We start from the raw sequence: 14,624 nt of genomic DNA, 5'->3' as shown, positions 1-14,624 counted from the left end.
AGCTTGCACCAGCCTAAAGTACAAAAGCATGTAGGCAACATATTGTCAGTATAAATACAACTCATGGCTGAAACCACAGCTGTGCCCAGCTGCACGACACTGGGAGAAAATATCTGGTTGTCCTCCCTCTTTTCAGCCATCTCAGGCTCAAACACTAAAATCCAGTAGGATGACTTCAACACTAGGAAATGCAAAAAATGTCTGTGAGCATTACCATAAGGCTGTCTGGGAAGATAGTCACAAGGCTGGCTATGCTATGCAGTGCAATTTTGCCCTAAAGTTTCTGCCTTTGAAACTTTTTCCAATGGAGCGCATTTTATGTGGCACTATGGACCAATAGGATATTATGCAACTTGGCTATATAAAAAAATGAGCCAAGCCTACGGGATGGCTCAGTGAGCAAAGGCTTCCTACCAAGCATAATGAAATGAGTTTTATCCCACATGGTGAAGAGAACTAACTCTCTCAGGCTGTCCTGTGACCTCCCCCCAGAGTGCATATGTGCCCATGTGTGTATACACAGAGAGAGAAGAGATAAATGAAAAAAAAATTCTTAAAGGAGCCACTTACAGTACCTAACCCAATAATAAGCCCCTGAACAATCCTATAGCCCTCAGTAAGACAAAGCCACACGTCACTACTGCTGCATAACCAAAAAAGGCCCAGATATTCTCATAACAGATACAACTCTCTGTCTCATAGGCAAGTAAAAAAACTCTATTATTGACTGAGAACAAGCACGTAAAGATATAACCACCACTTCAGTAAAGCACTAATAACCTAATTTAGTTTTTTTGAGGGCGTGGGGTGAAGTTAAGTCAATAGGAGGGGGGAACTTACTCACATGTGACTATTTACACTCAATCTTAGCTAAAAGGCCAAGAAGTGATTCATATGTGACTTTTAAAAAAAATAATGAAACTAGGCCTAATTTCTATTCTTAAATGTTTTAGGATACATGTGTTATAATAAAGCCTTGGTCAAAAGAAAACAAAAAATGATAATCTGATAAAACCATTAGCTGATGGGACACATGAAAGCCACGGGCAGGACAAGAAAAGACTGAAGGAGAGGATGTGCCTGGCCTCCTGTGTTACAGAAACCACAATCAGAGTGTCAGGGCCCGGAGCTAGTACTACGTCCAGCCTTCTGACTCGAGATAGGGAGTTCCCAACTGAGAACATCTGAGGAAAAGCTAACAGTAAGTCCAGGGAATGGGCAGAAACGGAAAATTCCCAAGTGAGCTCCATGTGGGCAATGCTCACCTTCCCCGGAAGTAGAAAAGAGAACAAGTGACAGCATCTGGATTGGCTCTGATGAGGAGGGGAACAAGGTAGAGGCGCTGTTCAGGGGGAATTACAAAGACTTACTGGCAATAAAACGCAACATGAATGACTAGGATGTCTCATGGGGACACTTGCCTAGTCCAGTAAAGGTCTTGCTATCAAAACAGAGTGGGATCTTGCAGAGGCTCAAAGGAAGAACACTGTCCTAGTCAGGGTTATTATTGCTGTGATGAAACACCATAACCAAAAGCACTGTTCATCTCTGAAGGAGTCAGAACAAGAACCCAAACAGGGCAGGAACCTGGAGGCACGAGCTGATGCAGAGACCATGGAGGGGTGCTGCTTACGGGCTTGCTCCCCATGGCTTGCTCAGCCTGCTTTCTTATAGAACCCAGGACCACCAGCCCAGGGGTGGCACCACCCACCATGGGCTGGGCCCTCCCCCATAAATCACTAAGAAAATGCCCTATAGGCTTGCTTAGAGCCCCATTTTATGGAGGCATTTTCTTCATTGAGGTTCCTTCGTCTCAAGTGGCTTTAGCTTGTGTCAAGTTGACACAAAACTATCCAGCACAATTCACCTCTTCTCGACCTGACACACAAACAAGGCAGCATTTCTTCCTCATCCTCAGGATCACACACTGACATCAACATCACAATATAAAGTATTTTAAAACTTTAAAAACCCCCAGTCTTAAACATTCAAACACTAAAAATTCAGTCTCTTTAAAAAAAAAAAAAACAATCCAAAGTTTCTTTTAAAATCCAAAGTCCCTCAACTGTGGGCTTCTAAAAAAAAACCCAAAATAAATTAAGTACCTTTCTTACTTCAAAGAGAAGAACCAGGGCATAGTTACAATCCAAACAAAGTAAAAGCCAAACACCAACAGTGTAAATAACTGAATATCCAGTGTCTGGGATCCAGTCACAATCATCTGGGCTCCTCCAAAGAGCTTGGGTCACTTCTCTGACTCCAACCTCTGCAGTACACACAGCTTGTCTCATAGGCTCAGGCCAGTTCCACTCCATGGCTACTGCTGTTCTTGGCATTTGTCTCATGTTACTAACATCTCCAAAATTCTAGGTTTTCTACTGAAACTGGGCTGCACTTTCACCAATAGCCTCTCCTGAGCTCTCTTCGGGCACTCTAGCCCTGCCACACAGTGCCAAGCTAAGATGCTCTCTATGATCCCTTCATGCCTTCAAAACCAGCACCACCTGGGAATTCTTATACCACCAAGTCTAGCTGCAGTAGGAGGTACAACCTTGGACACCTCTGGAACACAGCTTCTGCGTGCTGACCCTGAGGAAACACTTCCCAGAAGACTTCACCTCAACGATGCTGGTCTCTTATTACTCACCACTAATTTCCCAGCTCCAGCATCAATTGTCCGAGCAAAGCAAAGCTTTTATGTCAGTGTTTCTAGTCTCTTGTTAATCATGGCTAATTAATTAAAGTTAATTCAGCCCTAGATGACCAGACACAACAGATTCTCAAATCAAAATATGCAGTGCTCTGATAGTCTTTAAGTGACTCTCAAACCTCTCACTGGAACTTCACAAGGCAGACCCATCATCTGCATTGCTCTCCACACTCAAGCTACCAAGTAGCAGCTCACCAAGTTTTGAACACTCAAGAGTTTTTCTAGCCCAAAGTTCCAAAGTCCATCCACAATCCTCCCAAAAACAACATGGTCAGTTCTGTCACAGCAGTATCTCACGAGTGGTACCAATTTGTCCAAGTCAGGGTTACAATTGTGATGAAACACCATGACCAAAGGCAACTTGGGGAGGAAAGTGTTTGTTTGGGTTACATATCCACAGCACCGTTCATCATGAAGGAAATTAAGACAAGAACTCAAACAGGGCAGGGACCTGGAAGCAGGAGCTGACGCAGAGGCCATGGAGGGGTGCTGCTTACTGGCTTGCTCATCATGGCTTGCTCAGCCTGCTTTATTACAGAACCCAGGACTGCCGGCCCAGGGATGGCCCCACCCACAATGGGCTGGGCCCTCCCCCATCAATCACTAATTAAGAAAATACCCTACAGGCTTGCTTACAGCCTGATCTTATGAAGACATTTTCTTGAGTTTCCTTCCTCTCAGATGATTTTAGCTTCTGTCGTGTTAACATAAAACTACTCAATACAAATGCTCATAGCAGAGAAGAGAGTTCTGGTCCATTTTTCTCTTTATTAGTAAAATCTGAACTCTTTCAAAAGGATAGAAGAGCTTTTAGCAGCTGGCATAAGGATTAAAAACAAGACTGTCCTAGTAGGGACCAAAGCAAGCTGAGGAGGGGGAGCAGAGGGGGCCTTACAAAGAATTTCCTGTCCAAGGGCATTTGTGCATTTATGTGCTACTCAGAGGAAATGATTGTGATAGTGAATATTGACTACCAACTTAAGTAATCTAGAGTCACCTAAGAAGCAAGCCTCTGGGTATGTCTGTGAGAGATTTATCTATATCAGGTTGGTTTGTGGTCACTCTGGAGAGGGGTTGTCTAGACTAGGTTCATTTTAGGTGTAAACCATCTTAACTGTGGGCAGCGGCATTCCATGGACTGCTGGCCAAGAGGAAATAAAAGGGATAAAGCAAGCTGAATGCTAGTATCCATTGCTCTCTTTCCCTGACTGTGGATACAATGTGGCCAGAAACCTCACACTCCCGCTGCAATGCCTTCTCCACCATGATGCACCTCCCTCAAACTGCAAGCAACAATGCACTTTCCCCATCCTTCAGTGGCTTTGGTTGGTTATTTAGTTGCAGCCATGAGGAGAGTAATTAATACTTGATACAATCAAATGTAGAAAAACTCTACTCCAAATTAAATCATCTTAGTAAAAGCCTAAGGAAGCTAATTAAATTCTCAAGTCATAGAGAATGGGGATGAGCAGCTTTCAACACCTCAGCACATGAGAAGAAAGGGAGGCTAATCACACACTGTAGATCAATACTCAAGCCCATAGCTCAGGCCAAGAGCCTCTGGGATCGCCTCATTGGCTAACCATACAGAAGAATTAAAGAACCCAGATGCCTTATTACAAAGAGATCAGGAACAGATATATCCTCCGGCAAATGCTAAGAAAGGAAGTCTGGAAGAAAAGTCATCAGAGAACATTGCCAACCTGTACAGGTGGGGATCTGAGAACCAAGAAACATACAGATCATTAAAAGGGTTCTGAGTGCTAAGTAGCTCCACCAAATTTCATCCAGGATACCAAGGAGTTACAAGACAACTCAATGAATGTTTCTCTATAAATTATGATATAACCACGAGTGTGTCCCACATGGCTTGGTCTGGGAGACTTGGACAAGGTGACGAAGAAAGGACAGATGCACAGACACATATATAGAAAAACTGGGATCAGGTGGGCTGTATTTTCTGATGGAGGCCATCAGCTGTACCCAGAATCACATTGTGTCTATTTTATACATCTGAATTAAGAAGATGAGTTTATTGTATACAGCTGAACAAGGAGGCAGGTTAGCTAATCTTAATAGGAAGTGTCTTTGGGGAAGCAGTCTCAGGCTGCTCTCACCCAGGAGGAGGAAGCTATGGTTGATATATATTTCTATACACTGTCAATCATTTGTAAACACTCGTACTTGGACCAGAGGAAGGTATGGCTATCTCTGAGCCTCATCCAGAGAAGGCTTTTCTACTCCCATTGGTCTGAGCCATTGGGGTCCTTGATATTTTTATTCCCATGTCAAATAATACAAATTCACTCTGGAATTCATCTATTCTCTACAAACATATAAAAGACATTCATGTCACAACATAAATAAGGGTAGACCTTTTTTCCATTTGGTGTGTGTGTGTGTGTGTGTGTGTGTGTGTGTGTGTGTGTGTGTGTAAGAATTAAACTGTATTCTTATGTGTAAAACGTTTCAAAGAAAACTGGGTGCATCTGGGTGACTAAGAAAGAAGTGGGAGAGTTTTGACATTATATACTACTTCATTTACTGATTTTTGAATTATGGAAATTCAGTGCTTCTTCAGAAATGAATAAAACATTAATATAAAAAAGAATATTTTGTATTTATATTTCATCATTTTTCTGAAGTACTTATATCAAAATGTATCTGATTTTAATATAAAAGGAAAAATAATTGAGTGATATATATACAAAACAAGATATGGGAAAAAAAAGAGTAGTGTCCACATCTACAGCAAATACAGTCAATATGCTCAGAGTGAAAATTCTTTTCCAGTTTCTGCATGTCACCATAAATCTAGTGCCGAAACAAACCAGAAGCATCCGGTCTCTGTGCCCGGACAGATCACATGCATCTGTCTTAGTCAGGGTCATCATTGCTGTGATGAAACACCATGACCAAACACAACTTGGGAGAAAACAGTTTATTTGACTTACATCACTGTTCATCATCAAAGGAAGCCAGGACAGGAACTCAAGCAGGACAGGAACCCGGAGGCAGGAGCTGACGCAGAGGTCATGGAGGGAAGCTGCTGACTGGCTTGCTCCTCATAGCTTGCTCAGGCTGCTTTTTTATAGAACCCAGGATCGCCTGCTCAGGGATGGCTCCACCCACAATGAGATGGGCATTTCCCCACCAATCACTAATTTAGAAAATGCTCTACAGACTTGTCTACAGCCTGATATCACGGAGGCATTTTCGCAATCGAGGTTTCCTCATCTCAGGTGACTCTAGCTCACATCAAGTTGACGTAAAACTAGCCAACACTGCATCTTTCTCCAGTGCCAGCCCCGTGAGATTGATGATCCTCCCCTTCCCCCATGCACTCTCCCCAACTCCTCAAATTTATCCTGGTCACATGGAAAAGGGTATTACAAGTGAAATTTACAGCTTGAAATGCCTACGTTAAAAAGATCGGAAAGAAACCAATAAATGACTCTCAGTGATACAACTCAGAAAGCGGGAAAAAGAAAGGACACACCAATGCTAAACCCAGTTAACAATAAGAAATAATAAAACTCAGCAGAAATGAATGAACTAGAAACCCAGAAAACAATACAGAAGAATCAATACTCTTAAGAGTTGGTTCTCTAAGAAGATAAACCTGATTGACAGGTACTTGGCCTAACTAAGGAACAGAAAGAAAGAGAAGACCCACATTAGCAGAGTCAGAAATGAAATGAGAAACTTAACAGACACCAAGGGAATTCAGAATATTACAAGGAAATACAATTTTTAATGTACTCCATGAGTCTGGAAAACCTAAAGGAACTGAGTTAATTTCTATATTCAGCCAAACCACCAAGATTAAACCAAGAAATCAACAACCTGAACAGATTCATGACAAATGAGGAGATGAAATAGTAATATAAGCTTCCAGATTAAATGTCCAGGATCAAATGGACTCTGCATTTCTACCAGACTTTCAAAAATGTCTACAACCACACCTTCCTGAACTGTTCAAAAAGAAAGAAATAGAGAGAGAAGGAGTATTCCCAAACTCCTATGAAAACAGTGTCACCCTAACTACCAAAACGGGGTAAAAACACAACAAAAAACAGAAAAATACAAGCCAATATCTCTGATGAACATAGACTCAAAAGTGATGAATAAAATACTTGCAAAAAGAACATAGACATAAATAAAAAGATTATCTACCATGACCAAAGTTGTTTCTTCTCTGGAATGCAAGCATGATTCAAACACACAAATAAATAAATATAATAAACCATATAAATGGACATAAAGACAAAAATCACATGATCATCACAATAAATGAAAAAAAAATCTTTGACAAAATCCAACATACGTTTATAATTTAAAAAAAAAGTCCTAGCAAATGCAGAGCTAGAAGAAACATACTTCAACGTAATAAAAGCTAAATATGAGAAACTCTCAGCCAACATCATCCGGAATAGAGAAAATCTTGGAAGCAATTCCACTGGCGTCAGGAATGAGATAGGGATGTCAACTGTCCCTACCCCTGTTCAATACTGTGCTCAAGTACTAGCTGGAGCAATAAGGCAAGAAAAGCAAATTAAAGAGATATACAGGAACAAAGGAGTCAAACTACCCTCTGTGTATGTGTGTGTGTGTGTGTGTGTGTGTGTGTGTGTGTGTCTGTGTCTGTATCTGTGTCTATGTCTGTGCCTGTGTCTATGTGTAGTATATAATGATATTACTATACATTAGTGATACCAAAAATTCTACCAGAAAACTTCTAGAAACTATAAATAAATTCAGCAATATGATGGGACAGAGAATGAACTCAAATAAGTCCATACACTAAGAAAACCACACAGAGAAAGATAATGGACAGACTCCCATTCATAATAGCCTCAAAGAAAATAAACTACGTAGAAAAAAAGACTAACGTAGGAAATGACGGGTTTCTACACTGAAAACTCTACATTTCTGAAGAAAGAAATAGACACTCAAAAATGCAAAGATGCTGCCCGCTCATGAAATAGTGTCCCAGGGAAGAACATAACCTTTTTTTTTTTTGTCTTCTGCCAAATAGTCAGTCTTGAAAATATACGTACAATTAACATTATACAAACTTCACAGGTTGCATTTTGGAATATATATATATATATATATATATATATATATATATATATATATATATATATATATAAACAATTAAAGAAAAAAGGGGCAAGAGTTTGAAAGAGCAAGTGGGGTTATATGGGAGGGTTTGAAGGGAGGAAAGGGAAGGGGTAATGATATAATTATACTATAATATCGAAATAAAAGAAATCATTTTTTAAAGCAAAGCAGAAAGCAGAAGGATGAAGTTAAGTATCTCCAACTAGCTACCCAATCAGAAGAGGATGGTAATGGCTGGAGGAAGGATAGGGAGGAAATGGTGTGATTATATTTCCATTAAAAGTTTGAAAGCATTTTAGAGAGAACCATGGGATTGAGTTCTGGGCAGTAGCATGACAAGGGCTAGCTCCTAAAAGGTCCTGCGAAGTCATCCACAGCCCTCATCCTTTCCAACTGTCTGATGGATCAGTATGATATTCCTGGCAGGCAGAGAGTGATGTGAGCGTGGGTGGGAGGAGGAAGAGGAGGAGAGGGCTAAGGGAGAAGAGAGAGAAGGGGAATGAGAGGAAGAAAGCTTTGATTGTTGCAGATCCAGTAAGATTTCTCAGCCTTGTGATCCAGACTTTTTTGGCAAAAATGAGATTAAGAACGAAGCATTTCCACCTACTAACTTTTAAATAAACTTTCCACAACTGAACTCAAAGGGAAATAGGCAAGTGGGTGAAGAAAAATAAAAGGAACAGCCTGGAGATTTTGTCTACAAGAAATTGTGTAGTTACTAACACACATAGCTCTCTGAAAGTAGGTATAATGAAAGCCTTCTGTATTGCTGTGAGAATCACATTACTAAGGAAATTATGATTCTGACTTTTAAAAAATTGTAGAATACTGTGCAAGCCTGAAAGCACCCTTGGGAAGGAAGCGAAGAGAGGTCAGGACCTGAGACAAGTCCAGGAGGATGTTCAACAGGGAACAGTTCAGGAGGTGAGTACCACCGAAAAGAATGAAGTTCCTCCTGAAGAAGTGAAATGCTGTTGCAGGAGTTTCCCTTGTTCCCCTAAGAGGGAGGAAGCTGTCCCTGGCCTTCTGGTGGCCCTAAGCTACTGACTATCCTTCGTCTTCTGTCCTTTTCCTGGATGGGAAATATTACTGTCACACTACCCTAGAGGGAAGTGGGTAGTGTTAACACCTGTTTTATTCACAGGCCAGAGGATAAGAATTGCAGATGCCTCTGGTGGTTTTATCCACTCTTAGAGCCCTGGCTACCAATCAGAAAGAATTCAAGGCTGATCTTGCAGAGAAGAGATGAATGTGTTTATGTTAGCTCCCAGGGTGAGGGAATACAGCCCATCATAGACAAAAGGATGGCATGGTAGTGGGAGAGACATGTGGTCACACTGCATCCCCAGTCAAAAAGCAAAGAGCCACTGATGTCCCAGCTTGATTGCCCTTTCCTTTTTGTTCAGTCCAGACCCATAGGCTATACCCACATTCAGGTGGATCTTCCTTAGCTAACCTTTCTGAAATTACCCTCATAGACACAGCAAGGAGTGTGCTTCCATGTTCAATCATGGAAGTCAAGTAGGCAGTCAAGATTAGCCATCACACACAGCCAATGATTTTGCAAAGTTATTGCTGAGACCCATCCCACAGCAGCACCCAAAGGTTTATAAAAAGAGGCAACAAGTTGGGTTGATGTTTATTACTGGCTATATGAGGCCTGCCCAATGATTCTTACTTTCTTTCTAGATCTGAACTATTTCTTCCCTTGGATTTACTAAAATATAAATAAACATATTGCATATTTATAAAATAATTATTGTATATAGCAATACTGAACATTATATATACTACATACGGTGTATGTATGGAGAAAGAGAAAGCAAGATTTTCTGTGCTTTGGGTTTCGCTTCTCATCATGTACTGGGGACAATTTTCCTTCCTCTTGTGCATCAGAGAGCCGCCCATCACTCAGGCGTGCAACTCTTCCCTTTGCAAGAAATTATCCTTTATCCTCTTTAAACTACAGCAGATCATTCCAGTGCCCCACCCCCTGCAAGACATGATTTCTGATCTTTGTAACATTAGGCACCTCATTATAAAGTGTTCCCTTCCACATGCACTTGGTGTTTTGGTTCTGGCTATTCACCCATGGGCAGAGACAACAACTAATTATATTCTCCACTGCTTAGCAAGTAAAAAAAAAAAAAATGTCTGTGTGTCCTTCCATTTCCGTTTACATCAGGACTTCATATGCAAAGAGGAAAATGTTAACGTATATCCCTGAACAGTCTGGTCAATTAAAAACATACCAAGCTCTTACCCCCCTTCCTGTGAGGCTCATCTGCTAAGGGGCCATGCAGATATTAGCAATTAACCCATTTGTGTGTTTGCTTTTGTACTTCAAGAGACTAACATACTAGTTTCAGGGCACAAATCATAACAAAAGCTTTTCTTTTTCCCAATACCAACTCACTGTCATCTAGAGATGCTCAATTATAGTCTACAGTCCCAGATGCTTAAGAGCCTGATGGATCCAAGGTTCTCTTTACACACATACATACACGTGCACACATGCACACACACACACCACCACCACCACCACCACCACCACCACCACCACCAATCCAATCCTTCCACTATGTGCTGTCCTCAGTACCCTACCCAGTCTGCATCCTCCAGTCAACAAGACCAGCCTCTTCAATATTTTTCAGAGACAAGTATCATTTATTACTTCCTAAAATTGACCCATGCTTGAAGCCTGGATAAATCATGACATTCTCCAGCAAGTTTTTGACCACAGTTGGTCTTCATGATGAATAATAATGTGGATGCCTGAGTCATGTGGGACTCCATGGCCTTTCTTCTCCATGGAGTTCCTGAGCTTCTTGGGCACAAAGACCATTTCTCTTACCAGTTCATACTCTACTCCAATATCTAACGCTGGTACTGCTGGTCACACAGGAATACACAGTGGATGCTCACTGGTGTGTCCCCATGGGATAGCAGAGACTATTGTCAGCCGGAACTGAAGAAGTATGTCAGATTGAAACATCAAAGCAACTGAAACATCACAGGAACAGAGTTCTCAATGAGTTGAATGAAATATCTAGCTCATTGAGAAACCCACTCTACAGGTGATGTCAGCAGAGGTTGTGTGTGGAGTTCAAGAACAGATCAATAGAATACCCGTTTTCAAATAGTCCTGGGTGATCTGAGCCACGCTCCAGCATAAGTGTCCCAAACAAAGAGACAGGAAGACAAGAAACGGAGGTCAAGAGTCCCACATAAGGGATCCTAGGCCCTGCCTTTGTCACTTCACAGCCTCAACATCTCTGCGGCGAGAATACACAGGCTATTTCTGATAGAAGAAGGGTGAGGGACAGACAGGCAGAAGACATCACTCTCGGCATCCATCCACATTCGGCAGGAAGGCACTTAATGTCCCTAAATGATGTATGACACTGCTCATGGAGGAGCTATTGATTGCTTTATTTTTCCTAACGCACAAATGCTACGTTCAATTAACACGTACCGTAAACAATTAGATTATACCACAGCAAGAGTCCAGGACATCAATAAGAGAACCTGAGATCAAAATAAGCACACTTTGAGTTGAGCAGCTAAGGTGGGGTTTTGTTGTTATTTGTTTATTTAAAAGTTTTGTTTAAAACATTCTGGCATTAGCTTTCTGGTTCAGCTAAAGGACAGTACTGGTCAGTATCAGGTAAGAGACCCATCCCCCTCACAAATGCTAAAAAGACCTATAATGTGCAGCTACTGTTCAGGAATTGGGAATCAAATAAACAAAAGCGTTTCTATCCTCAAATATTAAGAACAACGATTAAAAATTAAAGCAAATGGGCTTATTGTAGAGAGCATAAAATTTCAGAGCAGGAAAAATTCCCCTGCTCTTTAACGGTATTTTATAGTTACATATATGCTCATAAACAATATAGATAGAAATTAGAGTTTATCAATCCTAAAACAATGGATTTATTCCTTGTAAACATGTTTACTTTTAGCTGCTTCCAGCACTCACTTCCCTCTTGACAGAAGAATAACGTGCCAGCCTCCAGGTCCATGATTTCCACATAAATCAGAAAGTTACAAAAAGCAAAGTTTAAATTTGCCAAATGCAAATACTATGCAGAATCTATGCAAATGAGGTGGGGTATGGGAACTGGGTAGGTGTCATAAGTGATCTGGAGATTATTTGAAAGACACCAGAGGACGTGCATAGGTTCTCTGTAAATATCACACCACTGCATGCGGAGGACTTGAGTAGTCGCCGCTGGGGTTTCTAGAATGGCAGAAACCCGTGGAATGGCCGGGGTGGGCAACCCTACTGCCTTCTTTTCACAGATGTTAATTTCACAGATGCTTCAAAGAGCGTGTTTGTTTGCCATCATCAAAGCATCGCTGCGAAGGAGGTAACAGCAAGGAAAGAATTTCGCATGCTTGACACACTTAGCTTCCAAATCATTTCCACCAACACAAAACCCTGTGGGAAAGGCGGGGTTAGTGTGTTGTGTTTCTGGGTGTGTATGAGTGTGTTGTCATTATTATTTCCACGGTGCACATTATTATTTCCTGGGGCCCAAAGGAGCTCCGTGAGCGAGAGCGACAACTGGCATTTATTAGACTCATCAGATGAAAAGCAAAAGTTGCTGGCTAAGCCCTGTAATCCAAGCTTCCTTACAAGTCATTACACCTGAAAGCCCCTATTCCCAGGGCTGCCTGCTCTTTGGAAACTGGAGTACATGATGCAGGGCTCACCATCTTGGGATCCCCAGCTCCCTGCCTCCCACTCCTGGCACCTCATTCCTCCCTGGGATAAAAGACAATCCCTCTTCTTCTCAACCTCTGCATCTAATACAGGATCAAAGAGCATCCACCAGCCCTCCCATGCAAAAGATCACCATGCCCTTCCAGAGTATGGGAGCTCTAAACCTTGGTTGTGATGGCAGGGGACTTCAACATTCTGGTGAACATTTAGGGTGCTGACCAACAGGGAAGGTTTCTCCCTCTGAGACCCATGTTTCCCTGGGTGACCAGCAAGGGTCTTTGAGCCTATTTTCACATCCTAGGTGGAAGGAGGCAGCGGAACTAGTGTATTTGACATGTATCCCTCACAGAGAGAGTGAAGAGCGACATGTATCCCTCACAGAGAGAGTGAAGAGTGACATGTATCCCTCACAGAGAGAGTGTAGAGTGACATGTATGCCTTGAAGAGAGAGCAAAAGACTGACATGTATCTCTCACAGAAAGAGCAAAGAAAGGGAGCCCAGTGAGTTTCTAGGGGCCAAGGCATACATTAAAATATTAGTAAACAAGATTAAATAAACTGGGAAGTAGCCAGGGCCTCAGAATAATGTCCCCAACTTTTACTCTGTGTTCCCAACAAACACATCATGACCTGACTCACACCATACAGGCTCACGACTTACACTTCTGAAAACTCCCCAAGTCCAAAAGTGAGTATCCTCCAGTCCCATGAGCCATGGCGTGGCTGAGTGAGCCGGGCTATCCTTACCTCATAATGGGCCACCCGCTGGGATTCGGATATCAGCTGTGCGCTGCACACCTTGCAGTAACTGTCTGTAAACAACTCCTGATCGATATCGGAGGACTTCATCAGGCTAGAGAAAAATCAACAGGGAAAAAAGGGGGAGGGGGGAGTCTGTTACTCTGATGATAATGCAGAACACTGAGCATACGTGTGTGAAAAGCAGCCAGTCTGCTGATGGTAGCAACAGGGTGGGTCTCTCCAAACCCCGGTGTTACCATACCAACTAACCACAATAATGAATACTTGATCATTTGCCTATAAAAATCTAACAGGGGTGCTAGAGCCTTAAAAGATAATAATCCATCTTTAGCTTTTTTTTTTTCTGCTAAAACAAACCAGATTTGGAGCTATTGTTTTTTTCTGGGGATTAATGTGACAAAATAATTACGCATGTGACAGATATTAACAAAGAATTGCAAAGTACCCAATTCATGCAACAACAGGAAATAGGTCAAAAGCGTTCTGATACATCCTCACACATTCAGAAGCTTACAGGCATGTATGCACAGTAGTGCATGGAACTTGTGTCTAAATATGTAAAGTGCACTTTCAGAAATGATAGGTCACTGTTTCATAATCATTTTGTTTTGAAATGTTTCTACAATGAACCTATTTTTTTTTTTAAGGAACAAGTTGTCATAGGAGCTTTGTATGCAGCATAAAATACGATCTGAGTTCAATGGCTACACTTCTGAAAAAATTCAGAATGCAACCTCCCTTCTAACCTCACATCTTGGAAGACAAGGAGACCTTGCCCTGTATACTGCCTTCTATATTCAGGGATTTCAGAGTCTATTAAATCATCTTTACCACCCCACACCAGAGCTGAATAAACAGTAAATAAATACATCCTGTAGATCCAACCTGCTGTCAGAATGCAGCCCAAATCCTCACGCCCGTGAGAACACTCTAGCTGATAGGGGTCCTGTCACCTATAAACAGACACAAACTCCACTTCATTGTCCTTCCTACCTATAGGCAACAGATAAAGCCTGTACCAGACTGCACCGGACAGAGAGGCAAGAGAATCTCCACCAGCAGCACCATGGGTCCGTCCTTCTGCACCACGGATCCATCCTACTGCACCATGGGTCCATCCTACTGCACCATGGGTCCATCCTACTCTAACGCTCTCATCTTACCTACTGGACTGGCCCAAAACTGCATTACTGTTCAGGGGCACGGCCCAAATGATTCCCTTTTCCGAACACGCCAGCTCCACCTCAGAGCTAATGCTGCCACGCGGTTTGTGTGAATCACTCAACTCTCTGTGTC

The 14,624-nt window shown here is 41.9% G+C and overlaps 1 protein-coding gene across 1 annotated transcript in view; it reads right to left on the bottom strand.

Moving 5' to 3' along the window:
• Positions 1-13,415, bottom strand: part of Zmat4 (zinc finger matrin-type 4) — a 262,240-nt gene extending 248,825 nt beyond the window's left edge. The window contains exon 1 of the mRNA XM_059245004.1: positions 13,314-13,415. Coding sequence (XP_059100987.1) covers positions 13,314-13,415 — 102 coding nt within the window. The remainder of the gene's footprint in view (positions 1-13,313) is intronic.
• Positions 13,416-14,624: the final 1,209 nt, after the last annotated feature.

This window comes from Peromyscus eremicus, chromosome 17 (assembly GCF_949786415.1).
Source record: "Peromyscus eremicus chromosome 17, PerEre_H2_v1, whole genome shotgun sequence".
NCBI lineage: Eukaryota > Metazoa > Chordata > Mammalia > Rodentia > Cricetidae > Peromyscus > Peromyscus eremicus.
The sequence above is the reverse complement of the archived record's forward strand: the minus strand, read 5'-3'. Positions and strand labels throughout refer to the sequence as shown.